General features: G+C 41.2%; 2 protein-coding genes across 2 annotated transcripts in view; both read left to right on the forward strand.

Annotated features, from left to right (window-relative positions):
• Nucleotides 1-1,861: 1,861 nt before the first annotated feature.
• Nucleotides 1,862-26,309, forward strand: part of LOC143021121 (solute carrier family 22 member 3-like) — an 87,769-nt gene continuing 63,321 nt past the window's right edge. The window contains exon 1 of the mRNA XM_076178409.1: nt 1,862-1,917. The gene's annotated coding sequence lies outside the window, so the exon portion shown is untranslated. The remainder of the gene's footprint in view (nt 1,918-26,309) is intronic.
• LOC143021120 (uncharacterized) lies at nt 14,362-14,793 on the forward strand. The gene has a single exon (XM_076178408.1). The coding sequence runs from the start codon at nt 14,362-14,364 to the stop codon at nt 14,791-14,793; it is 432 nt and encodes a 143-aa protein (XP_076034523.1).

Below are 26,309 nucleotides of genomic sequence, written 5' to 3' on the forward strand. Positions count from 1 at the left end.
TACTGTCCCCAGATTCAAACATATGTCCTTGTATTAAACAAGATCTTTCGATTATCTGTCTGTCAGATGCGCTGCCACCGTAGCTATCACTCACATAAGAAATTAGTCCACCTGGAGTGCAGCCGATCATTGTCTTCAATGCGTTGCGATTTCTGTAAGTCGAAAAAGTTGCACTTTGTGCATTAACATAACTGGGTTTTTGAATCGGCACCTCTGTTGCATCCAAAATTACTCTTGTTGATGGAAATTGTTTTTTGAAGTTCACTAGCATTAAGTCCTGGCCAAAATTGATTTCTTGGAGTTGGAAGAACATAAAATTAATCCATACATTCACAACTTTTGACGCATAAGTTTGACTGATTCTGAACAAAATAGATAATTCAATATCATCTTTGGCCTGTCTCAACCTGATTATAGTTAAAAACAACTGATCTTCCGCTAATAATAAATCATAGTCCATTCCATCAAGATTATTGACAGCTGGACCAAGCACAGAGAATATTAAGGAAAAATATGCAGTCATTAAATCCTGTATAATACTGAATGGCCTTATTGTAATTTTTAAACCGGAAGAGAGAATCTAGCATTCATAGAATGTAGTATCTCACACTGGATACCGTGGTCCTGGACCGATTTCTCTCCGTCAGCGTCACTTTGTAGAATCTCATTTTCCCTTTCAGCTGACACTGCCTCTTCGTTGCCAACATCTTGAATATCAGGTTCATTTTGAAACAAATGCCTTCTTTTAGCTACCCTTTCTGCTCTTTCTGCATTTAGTGTTGAGGTGAACGTGGATGGTGTTGTATTAAAATAAAAAATAGATGGAACCGCACCAGGTTTCAGCCTCTCACGAGAACCTGAAATTAAAGCAATGAAAATTTTACTTCTTTGTTTATCTTAGGAAACACTAGAGTAAGGTTAAGGTAAGTGGTAAGGTCAGGGTTTGAGTTTGGGAGTCATAAAAGAACTTAAAAAAAAACGTAGCTCTATTAATTCTTTACGTAAGTGATATCACAATGAAAGTGTGTGAAAAAACCTACATAACTGAAGACATACCCTAATTTAAATAGTAAACCTTTAAAATAATGATTACCTTCCTGAGAATATATAAAATGACAGGTACATGGGTTAAAAAATAATGGCTGCTCTCCATAACAAAATTCTTACTATTACACACACTTGACATGATGACACAGCATGGGGAACGGGTTATCTTGCTGAATTGTTAAAAAAGAATAGTGCCTGTTATTTTTCTTTATATATAAATGACAACAAAGTTGAATATCACTTACCTAAAAGACCAGCAGGCATGTAGTCATCTGCTGTAAAATGTTTTTCACAGACAACACTGTATTTCTTTGGAATCCATGGCTTATTTGTACCTGGCTCAAGGCGTTTTATCGCTATTCTCCACTTCATATTCACTTCTCATCTAACGGAAACTTGTGTCCACCCTTATGTGCTGAACACAGTGGAACAGAGCAATGCTGAGGCATTTTAAAATTATTTTTATCACGTTTGGAAACAAGACTGTAAAACAGAAGTGAACTTCACGACTCATCACACAGTGCTACCATCTGGTGAGGTAATGTGTGCTTACTCACATTGTAAATCTAATTCATATTATGATACAGGAAAATAACTACGCTCTTGTATCTGTCTGTGCATCTATATATTACACTTAGGTTATTTGTTGATCTTTCTACATGCATTATAACTCTGTTAAAAGTCATACACGTGCCTGGCAGCGCCTTTGGTGGGAAGGGGGGAGGGGAGGGGTTGTTGTTGTTGTCAGGAGAAGACAGCCGTGCCACTGCATAGCATTACGGTCAACAAATATATCCACAGTTACGAGTCAATTGATCAGGAAACTTCAGTAAGAAAGGACGTGAACAGGCGAGACGAAGCAAGATCGAGGTGAGTTTGAATATTTTAAATGGCATTGTAATTCACATCTGCTTGCTTAGTAGTTACAATAGGACCTTATTAAGCTGATCAGTACTCATTTCTTTCTCAGAAAACAAGGAGCTAGCTCCAATACGCTCTTGCATTAAATCAAACGTGTCATCTTTGTCTTGTGTGCTCAGACAGCTATGCCTAAGCTACACCAAGTTTAACTCGTTATGGAACATCATCGCACTTATTCTTTTTTCATTCCAAATGACTACTTTTATTATTTTGTTCTGTTTAATGCTAGACACTTTTATTCAACTCTATAGAAATCCCTCTTTGTCATTAGACTATAGACCATGTCGGTTTACCCTTGCCTGCCAAGTGGTCGCTGCGCTGATTTTGCTCTGGCAAATTCTACTTTTAACTAAATATGGAGAAATCCAGGGTCTTCAGTGGATTATAACTAATACCAAGTAGTCATTTCACTAATATTGTTCTAACTGACGCTAGACTTTTATTCAGTTATAGGGAAACTCTTCTTTGTAACTGAGTTATGAAGACAAGCCATTAAAGAAATTCTAGTCTTCAAAGAGTTAACGGTTGTTGCACTAAACCCATTCAGAATAGTCTCATTGCACATAAGAATCTTGACACGAAAATTTAATCTACACATCTTCTTTTCCTACTAAACTATCACTACTTTTTACTCAGTTGCTCTCTCAATTTTCCAATAAATCTTCCCATACCACTTTCCAAGTGAACATAATAGAATAATTCTTTCAAAGCTACTACATTCAGATTTGTCTCCTTTTCTTTTGTGCAATGGAGCTTGAAATACATCTTTCCAGACAACTGGCACAGTTCCCTTCCATATGCACACATTAATCAACCTCAGTAGCCAGTGTGCAATGATTGCTCTTACCTTCAGTATACATTCCTTCTGTTACCTATCTAACCCAGGTACCATACTAGCTTTCATCGATTTCATTGTTCTTTGTACTTCATCTTTTCCTATAGCCATTCTCCTATAGCCATTTTCTATAGCCATTCTCCTCTCCCATCCCTGTCATTTTCCTGGTATCTCCCATTGTGACAATCTAAACCCTTTACCTTTTTCTCTCTACTTGAGTCACTCCCCACTTCTTTCACTTTACAAAAAATTACAAAGGGGGAGCATGCCGACAGGAGACCTTTTGGTCCATAACTAGATCGGACGAGAAAAAATAGAATGATGAATAAAAATATATAACAATATACATACATATACCATAGGCATTTCCCCCTTACACGGGAGGTAGTCAAAAGACAAGGCATAGAAACCACTCCCACCCATTCCATCCCATACATACTCCACCCCCCTCTACCCTCTTCCCTCACTCTTATCTTGGCACCTCCTGGATGACGGGTCATCCCTGCATCTTGTCTACTGCCCTGGGTCAGAAGCAGTATCGGAAGACACAGCACATCCACAACAAGGCCGTTTCACTAAATTGGCGACCCCCTCTCCGTCCCCTCATACGGAAAAGGAGAAGACGGGGGGGGGGGGGTTCTTCAGGCTGCGCCAATTTATTTCTCATACATACTTCCATACCCCCAGTCCCCCACCCACTACCCCTCATGCATCACAGCATCATCCATATAAACCCTTCTCCATACATCCCTGTCTTCTGTCCTCTCCCGTCATCCCTCAACAATGCCCCTTTTACCCCATCCATCAATCTCATCCTAGGACGCCCCCTCATGTTCACTCCTTCCACCTCTGCCTTCCACACCTCTTTTACTAATCTTTCTTCACTCATTCTTTCCATGTGTCCAAACCATCACAATACTCTTTCATCAACCCTATCTCCCAACTCCCTTTCCAACCCTGTTCTATTCCTCACCTCCTCATTTCTCACTCTATCGAGCCTAGTAATCTCCATCATACTTCTCAGGCATTTCATCTCAAAAACATTCAAACTCCTTCTCTCTTTCTCTCTTATGTTCCATGTTTCTGTCCCATACAGTGCTGTAGGCACAATCATTCCTTCATACAATCTCTTAGCACCCATTCCCAAATGTCTATTTCTCATTACACTTTTTAATCTCCCTAGGCATTTACTTGATTATCTCAATCTACATTCTACCTCCACCCCCACTCCTTCCTTTCCTGCCACATTTGCACCCAAGTATCTAAAACTATCCACTTCCTCCAGTCTCTCCCCCTTAATACTCACTTCCAATCTGCTGCCACCTTCTCCCCTTGTACATCTCATCACCTTACTTTTACCCACATTCATCTTCAAACTTCTTCTTTCACACACCTTTCCAAACTCTGTCACTAACTTCCTCAATCTCTCCTCTGATCCTGCTACAAGCGCAGTGTCGTCAGCAAACAACAACTGGCTTATCTCCCACTTTTCTCCATTTACTTTAATCATCTCCGATCCCCGACCTACCACCCCTGCATTCACCTCTTACACCACCTCATCCATGTATAAATTGAACAGCCAGGGTGACATAACACGTCCCTGACGAAGTCCCACCTTTTCCTCAAACCATTCACTCTCTCCATTTCTAATCCTAACACAAACCCTACTATTCTCGTAAAAACTCTTGACTGCTCCTTACAGCTTTCCTCCTATCCCATATATCTGCAAAACCTCCCATAGTGTCTCCCTGTCTACCCTGTCAGAAGCCTTTTCCAGATCTATAAAAGCCCAACAGCACTGTATGGGGCAGAAACATGGAGCATAAGAGAAGAAGAGACAAGGAGTTTGAAAGTGTTTGAGATGAGGTGTCTGAGAAGTATGATGGGGGTTAATAGGCTGGATAGAGTGAGAAATGAGGAGGTGAGGAGGAGAACAGGGGTGGAAAAGGAGCTGGGAGATAGGGTTGATGAAAGAATATTAGGATGATTTGACACATGGAAAGAATGAGTAAAGAAAGACTAGTAAAAGAGGTGTGGAAGGCAGATGTGGAGGGAGTGAACATGAGGGGACGTCCTAGGATGAGGTGGATGGATGGGGTGAAGGGGGCTTTGGGGAAGAGGGGAATGTCTGTTGAGGAAGGACGGGAGAGGATAGAAGACAGGGGTGAATGGAGAATGGTTGTATATGGATGATGTTGTGATAGCATGAGGTGGAATGGGTGGGAGGATGGTGGGTGAGGTAGTATGTGTGAGCAAAATTTGACGCAGCCCGAAGGGCTTTCTCCCCGTCCTCTCATTTTATGCAATGGGGGGACGGAGAGGGGGGGTCACCGATTTAATGAAGCGGCCTTGCTGTGGATGTGCTGTGTCTTGCGACACTGCTTCTGTCCCAGGGCAGTGGACAAGGTACAGGGATGACCCGTCATTCAGGAGGTGCTCAGATGAGAGGGAGGGTGGAGGGGTGTGGAGTGTATTCAGGGATGGAATGGGTGGGAATGATTTTATGCCTTTTTCTTTTTGACTACCCCCCTTGTAAGGGGAAAAAAGCCTTGGTATATGTATGTATGTATAAAAGCCCAAGAAACATCCGTATCTTTTCTTATAGCTTTCTCACATATCTATCTTACCACAAAAATCTGATCTACACAAATCCTACCTGTCCTAAACCCACACTACTCCTCACCAATTATTCCCTCTGTTCCTCTCATAATCCTCTCAATCAAGACCCTCCCATAAGCCTTTCCAACTACACTACACAAGCTGATCCCTCTGAAACTATTACACTTACACTTGTCCCTCTTTTCCTTATAAAGTGGAACTACATAGGCACTCCTCCAGTCCTCCGGCACTCTACCCTCTCTAAAACATACATTAAATAACCTCACCAGCCAGTCCATCAAACAGGTAAATACATACATACATACATATACCAAGGCTTTTTCCCCCTTACAAGGGGGGTAGCCAAAAAGAAAAAGGCACAAAATCAATCCTACCCATTCCACCCCTGAATACACTCCACACCCCTCCACCCTCCCTCTCATCTTAGCACCTCCTGAATGACGGGTCATCCCTGCACCTTGTCCACTGCCCTGGGTCAGAAGCAGTGTCGCAAGACACAGCACATCCACAGCAAGGCCGCTTCATTAAATCGGTGACCTCCCTCTCTGTCCCCCCATTGCATAAAATGAGAGCACGGGGAGAAAGCCCTTCGGGCTGCGTCAAATTTTGCTCACACATACTACCTCACCCACCATCCTCCCACCCATTCCACCTCATGCTATCACAACATCATCCATATACAACCATTCTCCATTCACCCCTGTCTTCTATCCTCTCCCGTCCTTCCTCAACAGACATTCCCCTCTTCCCCAAAGCCCCCTTCACCCCATCCATCCACCTCATCCTAGGACGTCCCCTCATGTTCACTCCCTCCACATCTGCCTTCCACACCTCTTTTACTAGTCTTTCTTCACTCATTCTTTCCATGTGTCCAAACCATTCTAATATTCTTTCATCAACCCTATCTCCCAGCTCCTTTTCCACCCCTGTTCTCCTCCTCACCTCCTCATTTCTCACTCTATCCAGCCTATTAACCCCCATCATACTTCTCAGACACCTCATCTCAAACACATTCAAACTCCTTCTCTCTTCCTCTCTTATGCTCCATGTTTCTGCCCCATACAGTGCTGTTGGCATAATCACTCCTTCATACAGTCTCCTCTTCGCATCCATTCCCAAATGTCTATTCCTCATTACACTCATTAATCCACCAAGGCATTTACTCGCTTCTCTCAATCTACATTCTACCTCCACTTTCACTCCACCTTTCCCTTCCACATTTGCACCCAAGTATCTAAAACTATCCACTTCCTCCAGTCGCTCTCCCTTAATGCTCACTTCCAGTCTACTGCTACTTTCACCCCTTGTACATCTCATCACCTTACTTTTACCCACATTTATCTTTAGCTTTCTTCTATCACATACTCTCCCAAACTCTGCCACCAGCTTCCCCAATCCCTCCTCCGATCCTGCCACAAGTGCAGTGTCGTCCGCAAACAACAGCTGGCTCACCTCCCACTTTTCTCCATTTTCTTTAACCATCTCCAATCCCTTGCCCACTACCCTTGCATTTACCTCTCGCACCACCCCATCCATGTATAAGTTGAACAGCCAGGGCGACATAACGCATCCTTGACGAAGTCCCACCTTTACCTCGAACCACTCACTCTCTCCATTTCCAATCCTGACACAAGCTCTACTATTCTCATAAAAACTCTTGACAGCTCCTAGAAGCTTTCCTCCTATCCCATATATCTGCATAACCTCCCACAGTGCCTTCCTGTCTACCCTATCATAAGCCTTTTCCAGATCCATAAAAGCCCAAAAAACATCCTTCCCCTTTCCTATAGCTTTCTCACATATCTGTCTTACCACAAAGATCTGATCTACACAACCTCTACCCGTCCTAAATCCACACTGCTCCTCACCAATTACTCCTTCTGTTCCTCTCCTAATCCTCTCAACCAAGATCCTCCCATATGCCTTCCCAACTACACTCAACAAGCTAATCCCTCTGAAACTACTACATTCACACTTGTCCCCTTTTCCCTTGTAAAGAGGAACTATACAGGCACTCCTCCAGTCCTCCGGCACTCTACTCTCTCTCAAACAAACATTAAATAACCTCACCAACCAGTCCACCATCACTGTACCTCCCTTTTTCAGACATTCCGCATGGCATCCATCCAGACCAGGTGCCTTACCTGCTTTCATCATCTTAACAACTGCCTTCACCTCATCCTTCCTTATTTCTCCTCCATTCTCCTCATTCGTCACCCTCATTTTCTTCGCACTTCCCATTGCAGCAATCTTTCCTTCCCTATCCTCCTTCACATTCAGCAACTCCCTAAAATATTCTGCCCATCTTCCCCTTACTGCCTTCTCTTCCATTATCATCTCTCCATCTGCACCTTTTACCTTTTCTTCTCTACTTGATTCGCCTCCTCTTCCTCTCTTAATTTCTTTCCGAAACATCTTTTTATTACTTTCAAAATTTTCTGTCAAACTCTTACCCCATTTCACATCTGCTCTTCTCTTTGCCTCCTTTACCTTTTGCTTTACTTCTCTTTTCTTTTCTTTGTACCTCTCATATGACTACCTCGTCCTATTTTGTAACCAATCTGTGAAAGCTTGCTTCTTCTCTTCTACAACCTTCTTTGTTTCCTCATCCCACCATTCACTACCCTTTCTTCTATTTCCCCCTGTCCTTCTTGTTCCACACACCATCCTTGCACACTTTATGACTCCCTCCTTGAACCATCCCTATTCCTCCTCCACACCCAGCTCTACTCTACCCTTTACTCCCTCCCACTCCTCCTTCAGCTTCTTTCCGTATTTCTTCTCCTTTTCCTTCTCATTCAAAGAGTTCACTTTAAGAACCTCCCCACCTTTTGTCCCTTTCCTCTTCCTCCATCTATCCTCCACTTTCAACTTACCTTCCACCAAAAAATGATCTGATATTCCCCCACCCTCTCCCCTTAGCACATGTACATCCTTAACTCTTCCTATCATAATCCTATTTACCACTACATAATCCATTAGCGCTCTATCTACCACCCTTCCCTCCACCATCCTCTCCCATGTGTACTTATGCTTGACTTTCTTCCGAAACACTGTATTTGCTATCATCAACTCTCTTTCTAGACACATTTCCACCATCAACTCTCCAATACGATTCTTTCCTGGAACTGCATATTTCCCAACCACTCCATCGATTGGACCATTTCCCACCCAGGTAAATAGTAAATAATAATAAATTGACAGATAACTAATAATAAATGAAAATCAAGCAAATAATAATAAACAGACAAATAATAACGAATAAATAAACAAATAATATAAGATAAATGGCAGGCATTACAGCGTCTTGCTTAGGTGTTTATGTAAACGAATCTTAAAGCTTTGAACTGAACTACATTGCACTGTCTTTGCAGGAAGTTTATTCCATTCATTAGCTACACGGTTGGCGAAGTTGTTTCTACCCACTTCTAAATTAAATATATTTCCTGACAGATTGAGACCCTTATTTCTTGTCGGATTCTCATTCAATGTGAAAATTTGGTCACTTTTGATGCTGTCAATTCCCTTTAGAATCTGAAAGACCTGTATCAAGTCACCTCTGAGTCTACACCTTCTTAGAGAAAACATATTAATATATTTCAGTCGATTTTCGTATGATTTATTTTTGATATTTGGAATCAGTTTTATGTCTCGCCGTTGTACTTTTTCTAATCTGTCAATGTATTAAATGAGACTCGGTGACCGTACGGAAACAGTATATTCCAAATGTGGACGAACTAATGATTTATATAGCTTGTTAATGAGAGATGGACTTTTGAAGTCAAAAGATCGCGCAATCAGTCCTAGAATCTTATTTGCTTTCTCAGAGGCTGAAATACACTGCTTAGATGATTTGAAATCATTACTGATAATTACGCCGAGATTCTTTTCACTATCAACTTTTGTTAACGAATTTTCAAATAACTTGTAATCGTACTTACTGTTATTTTTAACTGTGTTAAATTTCTTTAGTCACTTTTCATACCATTGCTGTAATTTATCTAAATCTTCTTGAATATATAATTGGTTTAATTGATCATTTGCCGTTCCGCACATTTTTGTACATACATACATATAGCAAGGCTTTTTCCCCCTTCCAAGGGAGGTAGCCAAAAAAGGAAAGGCATAAAAACACTCCCACCCATTTCATCCCTAAATACACTCCACACCCCTCCCACCCTTCCTCTCATCTGAGCACCTCCTGGATGACGGGTCATCCCTGCACCCTGCCCACCGCCCTGGGTCAGAAGCAGTGTCGCAAGACACAGTACATCCACAGCGAGGCCGCTTCATTTAATCGGCGACCCCCCCTCTCCGTCCCCCTTTGCATATAAGGAGAGGACGGGGAGAAATCCCTTCGGGCTGCGTCAAAATTTACTCACACATACTACCCCACCCCCCACCCCCCGCCCATTCCTCCTCATGCAGTCACAACATCATCCATATACAACCATTCTCCACTCACCTCTGTCTTCCGTCCTCTCCCTTCCTTCCTCAACAGACATTCCCCTCTTCCCCAAAGCCCCCTTCACCCCATCCATCCACCTCATCCTAGAACGTCCCCTCATGTTCACTCCCTCCACATCTGCCTTCCATACCTCTTTTACTAGTCTTTCTTCACTCATTCTTTCCATGTGTCCAAACCATCCTAATATTCTTTCATCAACCCTCTCTCCCAAATCCTTTTTCACCCCTGTTCTCCTCCTCACCTCCTCATTTCTCACTCTATCCAGCCTAGTAACCCCCACCATACTTCTCAGACACCTCATCTCAAACACATTCAAACGCCTTCTCTCTTCTCTTATGTTCCACGTTTCTGCCCCATACAGTGCTGTTGGCACAATCACTCCTTCATACAGTCTCCTCTTCGCATCCATTCCCAAATGTCTATTTCTCATTACACTCTTTAAACCACCAAGGCATTTACTCGCTTCTCTCAATCTACATTCTACCTCCACCTTCACTCCACCTTTTCCTGCTACACTTGCACCCAAGTATCTAAAACTATCCACTTCCTCCAGTCGCTCTCCCTTAATGTTCACTTCCAGTCTACTGCCACTTTCACCCCTTGTACATCTCATCACCTTACTTTTACCCACATTTATCTTTAGCATTCTTCTATCACATACTCTCCCAAACTCTGCCACCAGCTTCCTCAATCCCTCCTCTGACCCTGCCACAGGCGCAGTGTCGTCCGCAAACAACAGCTGGCTCACCTCCCACTTTTCTCCATTTTCTTTAACCATCTCCAATCCCTGACTCACTACCCTAGCATTCACCTCACGCACCACCCCATCCATGTATAAGTTGAACAGCCAGGGCGACATAACGCATCCTTGACGAAGTCCCACCTTCACTTCAAACCACTCACTCTCTCCATTTCCAATCCTAACACATGCTCTACTACTCACATAAAAACTCTTGACAGCTCCCAAAAGCTTTCCTCCTATCCCATAAATCTGCATAACCTCCCACAGGGCCTTTCTGTCTACCCTATCATAAGCCTTTTCCAGATCCATAAAAGCCCAAAAAACATCCTTCCCCTTTCCTATAGCTTTCTCACATATCTGTCTTACCACAAAGATCTGATCTACACAACCTCTACCCGTCCTAAATCCACACTGTTCCTCACCAATTACTCCTTCTGTTCCTCTCCTAATCCTCTCAATTAAGATTCTCCCATACGCCTTCCCTACTACACTCAACAGGCTAATCCCTCTGAAACTACTACATTCACACTTGTCCCCTTTTCCCTTGTAAAGAGGAACTATACAGGCACTACTCCAGTCCTCCGGTACTCTACCCTCTCTCCAGCAAACATTAAATAATCTCACCAACCAGTCCACCATCACTGTACCTCCCTTTTTCAGACATTCTGCATGGCATCCATCCAGACCAGGTGCCTTACCTGCTTTCATCATCTTTACAACTGCCTTCACCTCATCCTTCCTTATTTCTCCTCCATTCTCCTCACTCATCACTCTCATTTTCTTCGTATTTCCCACTGCAGCTATCTTTCCTTCCCTATCCTCCTTCACATTCAGCAACTCCCTAAAATATTCTGCCCATCTTCCCCTCACTGCCATCTCTTCCATTATCAACTCTCCATCTGTACCTTTTACCTTTTCTTCCCTACTTGATTCGCCTCCTCTTCCTCTCTTAATTTCTTTCCAAAACATCTTTTTATTACTTTCAAAATTTTCTGTCATACTCCTACCCCATTTCACATCTGCTCTCCTCTTTGCCTCCTTTACCTTTTGCTTTACTTCTCTTTTCTTTTCTTTGTACGTCTCATATGACTCCCCTGTCCTCTTTTGTAAGGAGACAATAGATTTTAGTCCATGGTCTATATCATTTATATTTACTATGAATAGAAGTGGCCCCAAGAACGGAACCCTGAGGAACTCCACTTGTAACATTTTTCGATCTAGAAGTTTTGCCATCTAAAACAACTCGCTGTTTTCGGTCATTCAACCAATTACTAGTCCAACATAAAAGGCTAACACTTATTCTGTGTAAAGCTAATTAGGAAGTGTGATGATAATTAGTTGTTGGCAACGCTGATTATCACTATCGTTATCGCATTTGGCGACGCTGTGTATCATTATTTACAATGGCGGCACGGTCGGTCTAGGTCATGCATACCAAACTGTTTCCTTCTGTTAATGTGTGTGAGTGTTTCTTTTATGTTGTTTTGTTTTGTGTTATGTGTTGTGTTAATGCTGTTTTGTATGATTGTCGGTATCTATTGTGTTTTGTCTGTTATGCGTTATGTCTGTTATGTGTCCAGGGAACACATTCTCATCTCCTCGGAGATGTCTCAACGTAGTGTGGAGATGAACCCAGGTTTGAGGGACGCAGCGATAAAAACGTTCTTTCGATCCCTGAGGCCAATGGACACACGTGAAGACCCCAACGGCTGGCAGCGAATTCGTAGCCTGGCGGAAGAGGGCAGCGCCAGTCAGGCTGGCGCTACTCAAAGGCGGACCTTAATGGACCAAGATCCCGGCAGCTCGATGCAACTAGCAGCATGAAGACCGCTTGTCTCATCTCCTCAGAGAGCCGCGGAAGACACCCTGCAGGCCAAATGTGTGGGCTTCATTGACGCGAGATGCTGTCTACCTTAAACAAATTCCCTAGCGAATGGCTTCGTACCCTCTCCTTCGAATTCAGCTTTCCTCCGGCCATCCTAAGTCCAACTGGCGATGGCACTGTGGGTAACGGGGGCAGGCTTGGTCAGCTGGAAGCCCCTAGCCCACGACCACACATTGGCGGCGGCTGTGTGATGGTCGCTTCCTGGTGATGTGCGATGACACCAGGTTTCAGCAGCTGCAACCGCGACTGGGCTGGCCTCTTCACCTAGAAAAGGTGGGGTAAACATAGGTCATTGCATCAACGTCTGGCTGGTAAACCGCAACCATTGGACGACCCTTTCTAGCGGACGAAACACAAGATCATCACTTCACTTAGCCTCTTTTAGACAACGACCTCCACTTCAAAGAACCTTAACTCTCGGAACTTGAAATGTCCGAACTCTCATCGATGTGAAAGAAACCGACCGTCCTGAGCGTAGAACTGCCCTTGTTTGTAAGGAGCTGGACCGTTTTAACATAGATATTATGGCCTTGAGCGAAACCAGACTGGTAGACGAAGGAAGTCTGAGGGAAGCGGGGCCCAGATACACCATCTTCTTGAAAGGCAAAGCCAACACCGAGCCCCGTATTCACGGCGTCGGATTTGCAGTGAAGTCCCACCAAGTAGAACAGTATAACCTGACACCGACAGCCATTAGCGAGCACCTGGTGACTCTTCGCATACCGCTTACTCAAAATAGACGCCTCACGCTAATCTCAGTCTACGCCCCAAATCTTGTTGCTGACGACAACATCAAAGACTCGTTTTACAACCTTCTCCACCAGACAATTAGAAAAGCCCCCAATTCTGACAAGCTCATCGTTCTTGGAGACTTTAATGCCAGGGTGGGACGAGACCATCACCTCTGGAGCGGCATTATTGGACCTCATGGCACAGGAAATTGCAACGCTAATGAACAACTCCTCCTTGGACTCTGTGCAGAACACGAACTTACAATCACTAACACCTTGTTTCGCCCCCCCCCCACCAGGCAGAAGACAACGTGAGTGCACCCGAGGTCCAAACATTGGCATACGCTGGAATATATCCTCACAAGGACTCGGGACAGGAAGGATGTTCGTATCACACGATCCATGTCCGGTGCGGACGATTGCTGGACGCACCATCGTGTGCTGATTTCCCGTTTGGACATCATGGTCAGCTGAAATCCGAGACGCCCCACCACAAGCAAACCACACCCACGCTTCAACTGCGCCAAACTCCAACATCCGGAGACAGCCAGGAATTTTCAGGAAGCTGTTCACTGCAATCTACGCAGTTTCCCTCAACCAGACACTACCGAAGAGCACTGGACCACCCTTCGCGATGCCGTGACGAATGCGGCTGAGGAAACCCTTGGCTTCACCAAAAGAAAAAGCTAAGATTGGTTCTTGGAAAACGACGCCGCCATCTCTCAGCTCATCAACGAGGAAAGAAAAACACGTTTGGCCCAAGGTAACCATCCCTCTCAGGAAAACAAAAGGTAGCACTGCGAGGCCACCAAGACCTGTCAAAAAAGGCTTCGCGAAATACGGAACACCTGGTGGCAAGAGAAGGCTAGCGAAATACAGAACTTCTTTGATCAAAGGGACATGTACCACTTCTATGCTGCAACAAAGGAGATTTTCGGCCCTACCAAGTCATCTATAAGCCGGCTAATGGACGAAAATGGCATTACCGTCCTAAATGATCCCCAAGATATCCTCCGTAGATGAAAAACTCACTTTGAGGGCCTCCTGAACGACCACCCTACCACCCCAGAAGACCTACTCCGGAGGACCGCTCAACACCCTATCCAGGATTGGATGTCCGAACCTCCCACCTTTCAGGACTTCCCTAGAGCAATCAAGCTCATGAGGCCCGGCAAGACCCCCGGGCTCGACAACATTCCGGTCGAGCTTTTCACCCACGGCGGGCAGGAAGTAAAGACTCATCTGATGAACCTGCTTCTACGGATCTGGGAGTCTGAAACCGTCCCAGGGGACCCCAAGAATGCCAACATTGTCACCATTAAAAAAAAAGAAGAAAAAAAAAAAAAAAAGGACCGTATGAGCTACTGCAATTACCGCGGCATTTCCCTCCTTATCATCGTCCGGCAAATCTTCGCCCGCCTTCTCCTCGACAGACTCCTAAAGCTAGCAGAGGAGGTCTTACCAGAATCTCAGTGTGGCTTCAGACCATCACGAGGCACGGTAGACACGATCTGCGCACGAAAACTCCAGGAAATGGGTCGTTAATAGCAGGAGCCGCTCATGTGCATCTTTTTGGACCTGCGTAAGGCATTCGACAAAATTTTGAGACGGGTAATGTGGGCCGTTCTTGCCCGTTTCGGATGCCCGCCTTACTTTATCTCCTTGGCCCGTGCCTTTCATGAGGGCATGACGGGGAGAGTTCTCAATCAAGGTGGCATCGCGGAGCCGTTTGCCATCACCGGCGCCTCAAGCAAGGCTGCGTCCTGGCCCCAACGCTGTTTTCCCTATACACCACCGCCATAATAAATGAGATTCCCCAAGATTAACCAGGAGTTGACGTCCACTACGCTCGACCACCAAGACGTCCATCATAAGTGCCAGGGAGCTGCAATACGCGGGCGACAATACCACCCTAAATCGGTCCCCGGAACATTTACAGCAGACAACAGACCTCTACGTAGACGCCTACCAGCGCTTCGGGATACATGTCAATACAGAGAAGACAAAGCTCCTGGCTCAACTACCTCCCAACCTACTCTAACCTTTAAGAAACATGTTTTCTACTGTTAATGTGTGTGAGTGTTTCTTTTATGTTGTTTTGTTTTGTGTTGTGTTTTGTTTATGCTGTTTTGTATGACTGTCGGTATTTATTTTGTTTTGTCTGTCATGCGTTATGTCTGTTATGTGTTGTGTTAATGCAGTGTTGTGTGATTGTCGGTAATTATTTTGTTTTGTCTGTCTCTCTGTAACAGATATGGTATCCTGGCATTTTGTTGAATAATGCTTGGAATTTGCCATCAAGCGTTTCAGTCTCATTTCAGTAAGTAGTCTTTCGTGGGGGACTGTATCAAAAGCTTTTGCAAAGTCAAGATATATTGAATCTATATTATTTTTTGTCATCAAATCTCCACTATGGTTTTTATCAAGCACTCTACACTCCCCAACAACTCCATCTATTGGTTCATTCCCTACCCTAACATTGACATTCCTCCCAAAAACTCTCTACGGACTCATTTAAATCTTTAAAAAGCCTCCCTTTCTTTTACACTCTTCTTACCACCAGACCCATATGCAATTACAAAGACCCATATCGCCCTTCTCAGTTTCACCTTCATCCACATTAACCTTTAAGAAACCACTTTCCACTCGGCCACTCGCTTTCCTACCCCTTCACTTACTAGTAGAGCCACTCCTTTCCTCCTTCGTCCTTTCCTCACTCCCGATCCCCTCCCCACCACACTCCCAAACTCAAAATCACCCCTCCCTTTCAACTTAGTTTCACTTAATGCCAACACATCATTCTTCCTTCTCACAAACGTTCTGCCTATCTCTTCTCTTTTACTCTCATCTGTACCACACCCACGCACATTAAAAGACCCAAACCTTAGGGTTCTGGTTGGAATCCCGTAGATCCTCTTATGCCTTGACTTCTCACAGAAATGTACCCATAAGGCTACAGAGAAGAGGATGTCTTGTCCCACTTTCCGTTCCGTTTTAGCAGCCTTTACGACCCGAGTGGTAAGACTCGGTGACGGTATTCTTTCTTTGCCTCCACAGCAAGGGAAAGGCGAAAATTGAAAATATATATATTCAGAAAAGGGGTACATGACAGTATTAAGAGGGGATGTAACAGCATAATTGAGGGACATTCGCAGCACAATAAAGTAGCATCATTTCTCTATGATTAGATATTTCATCTAACATAGATAAAATGATATAAAGCGTTGGTCTATAGGGGCGCCTAATATAGTCCCTAAAGTATCGGTTGCATACTACTGCAAATTTCATAACTCACAAACATGCAGCCAATATCACAGACAGGTTATATGTATATATATATATATATATATATATATATATATATATATATATATATGTATATATATATATATACATATATATATACATATATATATATATATATATATATATATATATAAGAGGCTGGTAGAAATAGGTAGATAGAGAGGTAGAAGACGTGGGTTGAATTTTTATGAGTTGGATGTTTGGTAAACAATAGTTCGTAAGCGAGCGGTTTTACAAATTCGCTCTCCACTTGGAGTAATAAAACTGGCCGAGAGCCTGTATGACGTGTATGTTTTACTTACTTTTAAACTGAGTTATACAGTGGTTCGAGATTGTTTAAGTAAACAATATTGCATATAGACTTGTAACAACGAATCTGATCGGGGGAAAGGGTGTAGGAGGAGAAAATTCAATTGGTTCACGATTGTAAGATCACGCCCTTATGGAGGGGATCTTATATATAAAGTTAAAGATCATCGGGCAAAAGAAATCACGGCGTCACTGCAAAACTTAACTAGAACCTGTCTTGCTTTTTCTCTGGGGATTCCTTGAGTGACATAGAGAGAGGAAAGTGTACACATTTGAAGAAGAAAACCGAAGAAACGTCATCAACAGTTTAATTACTCCTTGTCTGAAGTACACTATATGGAAATTGAAAAAGAGGAATACTTGTAGGTACAGGGCCCACTGACTAAAATCTGTAAACTAATACAGAAAAAGAAGAGACAAATAACATTGGAGAAAGATGGGTGAAAATAAAGAAAGGGGAAGTGACTTAAGAGAGTGCTGAAAATTGAAAATGACGTACGAAACGGTGAAATGTTCGAGAGTGGTGCTATTAAAGAACTAAGTGCAAGATACGTTCAAAATATAGACACGAGTGGGTGAAGAGACTGGTGCATGGAAACAAACTAAAAGCAGCTACAGGAACACGCAGTGCACGCAAACCACACAGTGCACGCAAGCACGCAGTGAACGTAAGCACGCAGTGCACGCAATCACGCAGTGCACGCTGACTGCGAAGGACGAGATAGTGAACGAGGGGACGACTTCGAGGATGAGCTAGTGAACGAGGGGGACACAAGACGAGGTTGATGTCCTGCTGAGGTACACGCCGTACATGTGAAGGACTACAAGGGAAGCAGTCAATTCAAATCGACATAACAACTGAAGGTATGGCTACAGAAGTTCTCTGTCATGAGATTGTCACCTCATGTAATAGCATTCCAAAGTTTCCGGGAAAAGAAAACACCATAGAGGTAAATAGGTTTTTAAGTTTAATAGATACCCTAATAGTGACTAAAAACATATCAGATGATAAAAAGAAAATAGAAAATTTAAAAGTACATGTAGATCCTGAGAAGGGTAGGAATAGGCTTATAGTAAATTCCCTGGAAATGGGAGATATAAAACAATATGAAGATTATGAAAAATAATTTTGGAAAAAAATTAAGTCAAAGTGTGATTAGGATCCTATCAGGTCTTTGGTTAGAATGATAAAGAAAATAAAAACAAGTGAAACACAGAATATTGAACAAAACTAGACAGATGGTCTAAGGACATGGTTTCTATGCTGATGGATTCAGATTGGACAGAAAGATCTAGTGATAAGTTAAAAGTTTCACAGATTACTAAGTTAATATAATTTGCATTATTGGTTCATAATTGTAATTAGATAACTACAGAAAAACAGTATGGGGATCTCAAACAAACTATGGACTTATGGGAGATACATTATCTTCTACAAGGTTATAGTAAAAGTAAAGCAATTAGGCCATTGGTCATGACAATAGGAATGCAACAACAGAGAGAAAATAGAAACTCTAGGAGTGATAAGAGAAACAGGATCTGAACATAAAGTTAGAACCATTTTAAGGAATGTTGGATTTGAATGTTTTAATTGTAATCAATGAGGGCATAATGCATAAGAGTGTTATTATGACACTATGTGTAGGAACTGAAAATTTGAGGGTCGTGATGAGTACCATTGTAGAAACCCACCTTTCTGTTTGTATCACCAAAGAGGAGTACAGAACACAGGATTGTAGAGCAATGCCAAATTTTCGTATTCACCCAGAAACAAGAGGGAAAACCCCAGGCATATAATAAAACAACACTACAGAGCTAATCCTAGAGCAATATATATATATATATATATATATATATATATATATATATATATATATATATATATATATATATATAGACATTATTGTGTTAGAGACAAGAGTGATAGGGGGTGGAAGAAAACGTTAACACTAAAGAAAATTGTAAATTGTCTATAAGAATTGGAGGGATTTCTGTAGGAACCCTCATTGTGAGTAAAATTTTCAATAAACCTATTTTAATATCTATTGATACGGGATCTGAAACTACAAGAGTTCTAAACCAATTGAAATCGGGAGTGAAAATCTTGGAACCAATCCATTATTCATTGCAAGGAGTAACAGGAAGTTAGTTAAAAACATTAGGTAACACTTAGTCATATATCATTCTATAAAGAAATGAGCAATTGCACATTCCAGTGATAGTTGTGAATAATCTGTTATCCCAGGAGATACGAGTATATTGATAGAATTTGCAACTATGAGAAAAGAGGGAATGATCACATGTCCTGCAGAGTTAGGGGTCTTAGTAAAGTCATAGTTAATTCCATTTTCAAATCAACCAGACTTAGAACCAATATCTGTGAAAAGAAGACCTATTGAGATAGATAGGGAAGCTAACAATGCAGTCTATTCAAGAATAGATAAAACAAATAGAGGAAAAAGTTACGTATAGCAAACCTGACTCAGGTGTTTAAGAAATTCCAGAAGCTACTCAGAATTCATCAACTCCAGATGAAGCTTTGCTAAGTGTGGAAGGTGGCGTAGTAAAGTCAACGTTATTACACTCCAGAACAATTAACAAAGTAGGAGTGCAGTTGAAAGGAGTCACTGTGGACTCTGAAATTTTAACCATCCCAGTATCAATTACGATAAAAGTTTTGAAATTGGACTCGGGGATTTATAAGACACTTTGAATAAAGACATAGTCTTATGAAAAGGTACACAAATAGGATGTTTTCAAGTCTGTTCAGGACCCATTGTGATGTTAAATGAGAGAACTGAGGAGTTGGAATCACCAATTTCATAATGCGTTCAATTCAGGAAGAAAGAGATTTGGGAGAGATATAAAAGTCAACTTGTTGTTGAGATCTAGAAGTAAGCTTGATTGCATTACTTGTGAAACACAATAAAGCAGTTGTTTTGCCGGTGGACGTCTTGAGCAAAACAACGGTTTTAAAACATTAGATCAAGGGAGGGATTGATAGTAACGGCTTAAATTAAATATCTCCAGATTGAAGTTTTCACGGCCTATTAGATTCAATGGAATATTTCTATCTCTTAATGTTGCTTCATTCTATACACAATACAATATACTGATATAAACAATGTACATAATCACGTCGATATCTGAAATGTCGACATTTTGTCGCAGTCGACATTCTGTCGTTTCGACATTCTGTCTTTCGACATTGTGTCGTGCACCGTCGATACGTCACTTGGCACCTGCGGTTAATCAGAGGAGAACGAGATGGCGTCAGCTACAGCCAATATTTCTCCAGGAAGGCCTGATGGTGCTCAAAGGCTTGTCAGCCAAGCTCGGAATATGGTTCTTGCAGTATTCCAGTATTTCAAGAAGCAAAACCAAGAAGAACCAAAGAAACTGCTAAGAAGACCTTGGAAGCAACTCAAATTTCCCAAGCCGTCATTAACAAAATCAGGACACAAGGGAAAAGGAGTGAAGGTGGGGTCATTCAATTGCCGATTCGTCAGCCTCGGCTCACGCCCATACTTGGAAGCATTGACGAATTTCGACTGCGACAAAATGTCGACATTACAGATATCAACGTGATTATGTACATTGTTTGTATCAGTGTATTGTATTGTGTATAGAAGGAAGCAACATTAATAGATAGAAATATTCCATTGAATTTAATAAGCCGTGGAAAACCTCAATCTGGAGTCATCCGTTACTATACCTCCCTCCCTCCAAGGCCTTCCTCCTCCCTCGCGTGTCATAAGGAGTTCACGTGAATGTTTCATTTTCTCTTCTATATTTCTCCATATGTAAAATCTAAGAACACCATTGTGTTCACGACATAATCATTCATTAAACCACACGTTTTATTGTAAGCTTGCTATAATGACATATGCATATATCAATTAAGATGTTGTATAAACTGTAATGTTTTGTCATCTGAGTTACACTCGCCATAATTAATCCATTTATAACCCTTTTGATTTCTAAGTATAATAATATTGTATTATAACCCTTCATTGTTCTATTGGAATATAGCAAATCTTGCTATCTTACATAATAGTTGAGAAAAGTGGAAAAGGTAACACATTGTCCTAAATATATATATATTTTTTAAACGGGAGGGTTAGCGTGGGAGTGGAGGTAGCCCAGTTGCAGTTCTACCAATCTATGGGAGCTGTACCACGCAAATCGAACGAGATTTCCTGAGTTTACAGACTGTGTAGGCAATTCACTCAAAGAATCTCAGTCGATCTTGCGTTTTTGGTTGGCAGCCCTGCTCACCCTTCCCCCGCTGAGCTGGCTGAAACTTCAACCTTACTGAAAATATAGTTGTATTTCTTCACTTAGCTTAGTGACTACACGAGTTACACGAATTTCATGTACATCTAGGGATGAAGCAGTCCTTGTTCACCTATTTCTAGGCTTCCCATCTTGATAGTGCAAAAAAAGAAATTATAGTCAGTATAAGATAAGGAATGTAATTTTAATGTTTATGCAACCTTTTATTATCGCTGTGTCCAGTCATAATGACGCAGATTGTAAAATTCAACATGTCTTCTGTGATATGAAATAGTCATGAATATGACTGCTTTCACATATCCCATAAAGTGACACATAAAAGAGAAAATGAAAGGTTTATATGGTTATTATTTGATACTGGACGGGTGGCGGGAAGCAACAGCGTCTTGCTCCCTCCCTCCACATGAGTCAAAATTGAACATGACTTGATTATATACCGCTCATGGTTTTTCGCATCTCGATTAGTTTATGGCTCTCATCATCTCATATTCATTATATTCTTGAGTCTTTGAATACGATTGTACTAACGTATATGGTCGGATCGGAAATTGAAATATTTAGATATGAAAAAGTTCGCTACGATGCAACTCACGAACTTTTTAGAGTTCATTTAGATACATTGGAGTTATCAATGTCTGAAAATGGATATAAATATATATTTGTTGCCATTGATTAATTGTCTTTCAAGATTTTGTATTTTACAGCTCATATCAAATAAGAGAGCTGAAAAAATTGCTTCAGTAATCTATGATCAGGTAATCTGTAATTTAACTTCTCCTAAGATCTTAGTTTCAGACAATGGTACTAAATCTAATAACAAAATATTGGAATAATTATGTAGGTTATCTAAGATAAACAAAGTTAATATCCAGGTAAATCATCTTCAGGGCAATGGAGTTGTAGAGAGGTTAAATAAGAAAATTCTCAATTGTCTAAGAGGTTTGATAAGCCTACATGGTATGACTTGGGAGAGTTGGATTCCATGTTTTAAATGTGCACTTAATAACCAAATTAATACAGCTACAGGAGAAACACCTCATTTCACCATCTATGGGGAAGACAAAATTCTCCCATATTATATCTTGGTTGCAGAACCAAAGCCAGTGTATGATATAGATGATTACATCTCAAATAGGATATATGCATTTCAAGCCATACACCAAAGTTACAGAGTACATGAAAATTTATACAAAAAGAGATGAAGAAGCAACAATATAAGATAACTCATAAAATAAAATTACAAATAGGAGATTTGGTCATGGCCAAAATATATACAATCAACAATAAACTTTCACCAAGATACTCAGGTCCATATAGAATAGTTGATTTTGCAGGCAGAAATAGATACAGGATATTATATTTGGAAACTAGGAAAGTGTCAATTAGACATGCAGATGATTTAAAAGGATTACTGTGATAATAATTGTGATATTGAGGATTATAAAACAAGGAAAAGAAACGTGGAGTTTTGAGGAGTATGGGAAGTGTGTATACAGCCTCATGCTTGAATTGTGTATTAATCAAAATATTTTTTACAGATGAGGACTGGATTAATTTTAATACTGTGTATGGTGCATGCCTGGAATTGGAATAGTGTGCGACCTGAAGCCTCGGTACAGCATCAAAGAAACCTGATAATGGTAGATAATGTGCTCAGTATAGTTTTGGATTACCAAAACATAACAATAGTAAAAAATAATGTTGACTCCATGAGAGTGGATTCAGATATTATCAAGGAGAACATCTTAAACAAAAATGTAGTTCAAAGGAAATTTGAAAATGATATAAGTGAGATAAAGAGTAAAGTTGATCTCATTAATTCAAATATCAAAAGACATGGCGGACGAAAGAGAAGTGTGATGGTTGTAGCTTAAGGAGCTCTTGCTGGATTATGAATATCCAATTTTGACTTCTCTGCTGACTTGAATATTTCTATGAATAGATAATGAGAAAGTAGCAAAAATGGATAAATTACAAACAATATAAAAAAACACATTGAGGATTATCTCTGAGATTACAGATAACTTAGAGAAATTTAGTACAAAACAGTCTGAACAAGAGAACTCCCTACTCATTTTCCTACTACTTGATGCAATACACTTGAAAATGAGTGAGGTGCAATCTCAGTTGGAATCCTTTGGGCAAGATTTTTTGCTAATTCTGGTCAAGTCACATCCTCCCTTCTCCCAAAACCTCAACTTATAAGGATAATTAACTCAACTAAGAAAGATTGGAATGTCAAATATTTCTTTGATGAAGTAAATGTAACATTCTCTTACCCCTTGCTAACTGCACACTTAGATGTTTCTTCAGTGATAGTAGAAATTCCCCATATCAGGCTCGCCCAAAGTGGCTCGACAAAGAAACTGAAAAAAGTATTGCTAAAAAGAGACAGGCTTATAAGAAATATAAGTGCTCGGGTGCATCTAATGACTATGAAAGTTATGTATCAATACAGAGAGATTTAAAGACAATAAAAAAAAAGAAAAGAAAACGACAATATGAAATGAATATCGCTGATAAATCCAAAGAGTATCCCAAAGAATTCTATAGTTACATTAGAGATAAAAAGGCTGTTAGGAATCACATTGGTCCACTATCATCTGCTGACGGTCAACTTGAATATTCAAATGAAGGAATGTGTAATATCTTAAACAATTATTCTAGCTCGGTATTCGTAAACGAAACACCTCAAAGTGAACTCCAAACTTAAACCTGTGAAAAGCCTGGGGCAAACTTACTCACTACGGTAAATATAACAAAAGAAAAAATTAAAAGGGGTATAGAGAAACTCAAAGTTAATAAAACACCAGGGCCTGACGGTTGGCATTCAAGAATCTTAAAGGAAATGAAAAATGAGATTGTTGTTCCATTAGAAATTATCTTTAAGGAATCCATCATATCCGGAGATGTCCCAAGAGAATGGAAGCTAGCTAACGTTACTCCCATATTCAAAAAAGGTGAAAAAAAGAAACCAAATAAATATAGGCCTATAAGTTTGATTTTAATCGTAGGAAAAATAATGGAAACTATCATCAGAGATGCTATCGAACATCATTTAGAAAGTAACCGTTTGATAAATGATAGTCAGCATGGTTTCAGACGGAAACGTTCTTGCGTGACTAACTCGAATTTTACAACACAGTTATCTCGAATTATGACAAAAGAAACAATATAGATTTAATATATCTAGACTTTGCAAAAGCTTTTGATACCGTCCCACACGAAAGACTACTTACTAAATTAGCTTTACACAGAATAAGTGGTAACCTAGTAATTGGTTGAATGGTCGAAAACAGAGTTGTTTTAAATGGAAAAACTTCTAGATGGAAAAATGTTACAATTGGAGTTCCTCAGGGTTCCGTTCTTGGGCCACTTCTATTCATAGTATATATAAATGATATAGACCATGGACTAAAATCTACTGTTTCCAAATTTGCTGATGATACAAAACTGTACGGAATGGCAAATGATCACTTAAACCAATTAGATATTCAAGAAGATTTAGATAGATTACAGAAATGGTCTGAAAAGTGGCTAATGAAATTTAACACAAGTAAATGCAAGGTAATGGACATAGGTAAAAATAACAGTAAGTACGATTACAATTTATTTGGAAATTCGTTAATAAAAGTGAATAGTGAAAAAGATCTCGGCGTAATTATCAGTAACGATCTCAAATCATCCAAGCAGTGTATTCCAGCCTCTGAGAAAGCAAATAAGATTCAAGGACTGATTGCGCGATCTTTTGACTTCAAAATTTCCCTGTGGTGGGGGAAAAGAATACTGCCACCAAGTTTCCCACTTGGATCGTAAGAGGCGAGAAGAAAGGGACGGGGAGAGGGACTAGGCATCCTTCTCCCTGTAGCCCCAAGGGGCAGATTCCTAAAAAGAAAAGGAAAGGCATAAGGGGTGCTGGAGGGCCTCGGGCCAGCACCCTAAGGTTTGGGTCTTTTAATGTGCGTGGATGTGGTACAGATGAGAGTAAAAGGGAAGAGATAGGTAGTATGTTTGTGAGAAGAAAGATGGATGTGTTGGCTTTGAGTGAAACTAAGTTGAAAGAGAAGGGTGAGTGTAAGTTTGGGAGTGTAAGTGGGAGGTTATCAGGAGTGAAGAGAGGGCGAGGGAGGGAAGGGGTGGCTATTCTAGTAAGTGAGGAGATAGGTAAACGTGCAGTGGAGTGGAAGGAAGTTTCCTCAAGGATAATGTGGATAAAGGTGAAACTGGGAAAGGAGATGTGGGTCTTTGTAAGTGCATATGGGCCTGGCAGTGAGAAGAGCATGGAAGAAAGGGAGGCCTTTTGGATAGATTTAAATGAGTGCATAGAGGGTTTAGGAAGAAATGTCAATGTAATAGTATTGGGAGACCTTAATGCTAGGGTGGGAAATGGTCCAATCGATGGAGTGGTTGGGAAGTGTGGAGTTCCAGGAAAGAATCGTAGTGGAGAGTTGATGGTGGAAATGTGTCTAGAAAGAGAGTTGATGATAGCAAATACAGTGTTTCGGAAGAAAGTCAAGCATAAGTACACATGGGAGAGGGTGGTGGAGGGAAATGGACTATGTAGTGGTAAATAGGATTATGATAGGAAGAGTTAAGGATGTACATGTGCTAAGGGGAGAGGGTGGGGGAATATCAGATAATTTTTTGGTGGAAGGTAAGCTGAGAGTGGAGGATAGATGGAGAAGGAGGAAAGGGACAAAAGGTAGGGAGGTTCTTGGAGTGAACTCCTTGAATGAAAAGGAAAAGGAGAAGGAGTACGAAAAGAAGCTAAAGGAGGAGTGGGAGGGAGTAAAGGATAGAGCAGAGATGGGTGTGGAGGAGGAATAGGGATGGTTCAAGGAGGGAGTCCTAAAGTGTGCTAGGATGGTGTGTGGAACAAGAGGGACAGGGGGAAATAGAAGAAAGGGTAGTGAATGGTGGGATGAGGAAACAAAGAAGGTTGTAGAAGAGAAGAAGCGAGCATTCACAGATTGGTTACAAAAGAGGACAGGGGAGTCATATGAGACGTACAAAGAAAAGAAAAGAGAAGTAAAGCAAAAGGTAAAGGAGGCAAAGAGGAGAGCAGATGTGAAATGGGGTAGGAGTATGACAGAAAATTTTGAAAGTAATAAAAAGATGTTTCGGAAAGAAATTAAGAGAGGAAAAGGAGG

The sequence above is a fragment of the Oratosquilla oratoria genome, chromosome 41, assembly GCF_046742065.1.
Source record: "Oratosquilla oratoria isolate Oo_2021 chromosome 41, ASM4674206v1, whole genome shotgun sequence".
Classification (NCBI taxonomy): domain Eukaryota; kingdom Metazoa; phylum Arthropoda; class Malacostraca; order Stomatopoda; family Squillidae; genus Oratosquilla; species Oratosquilla oratoria.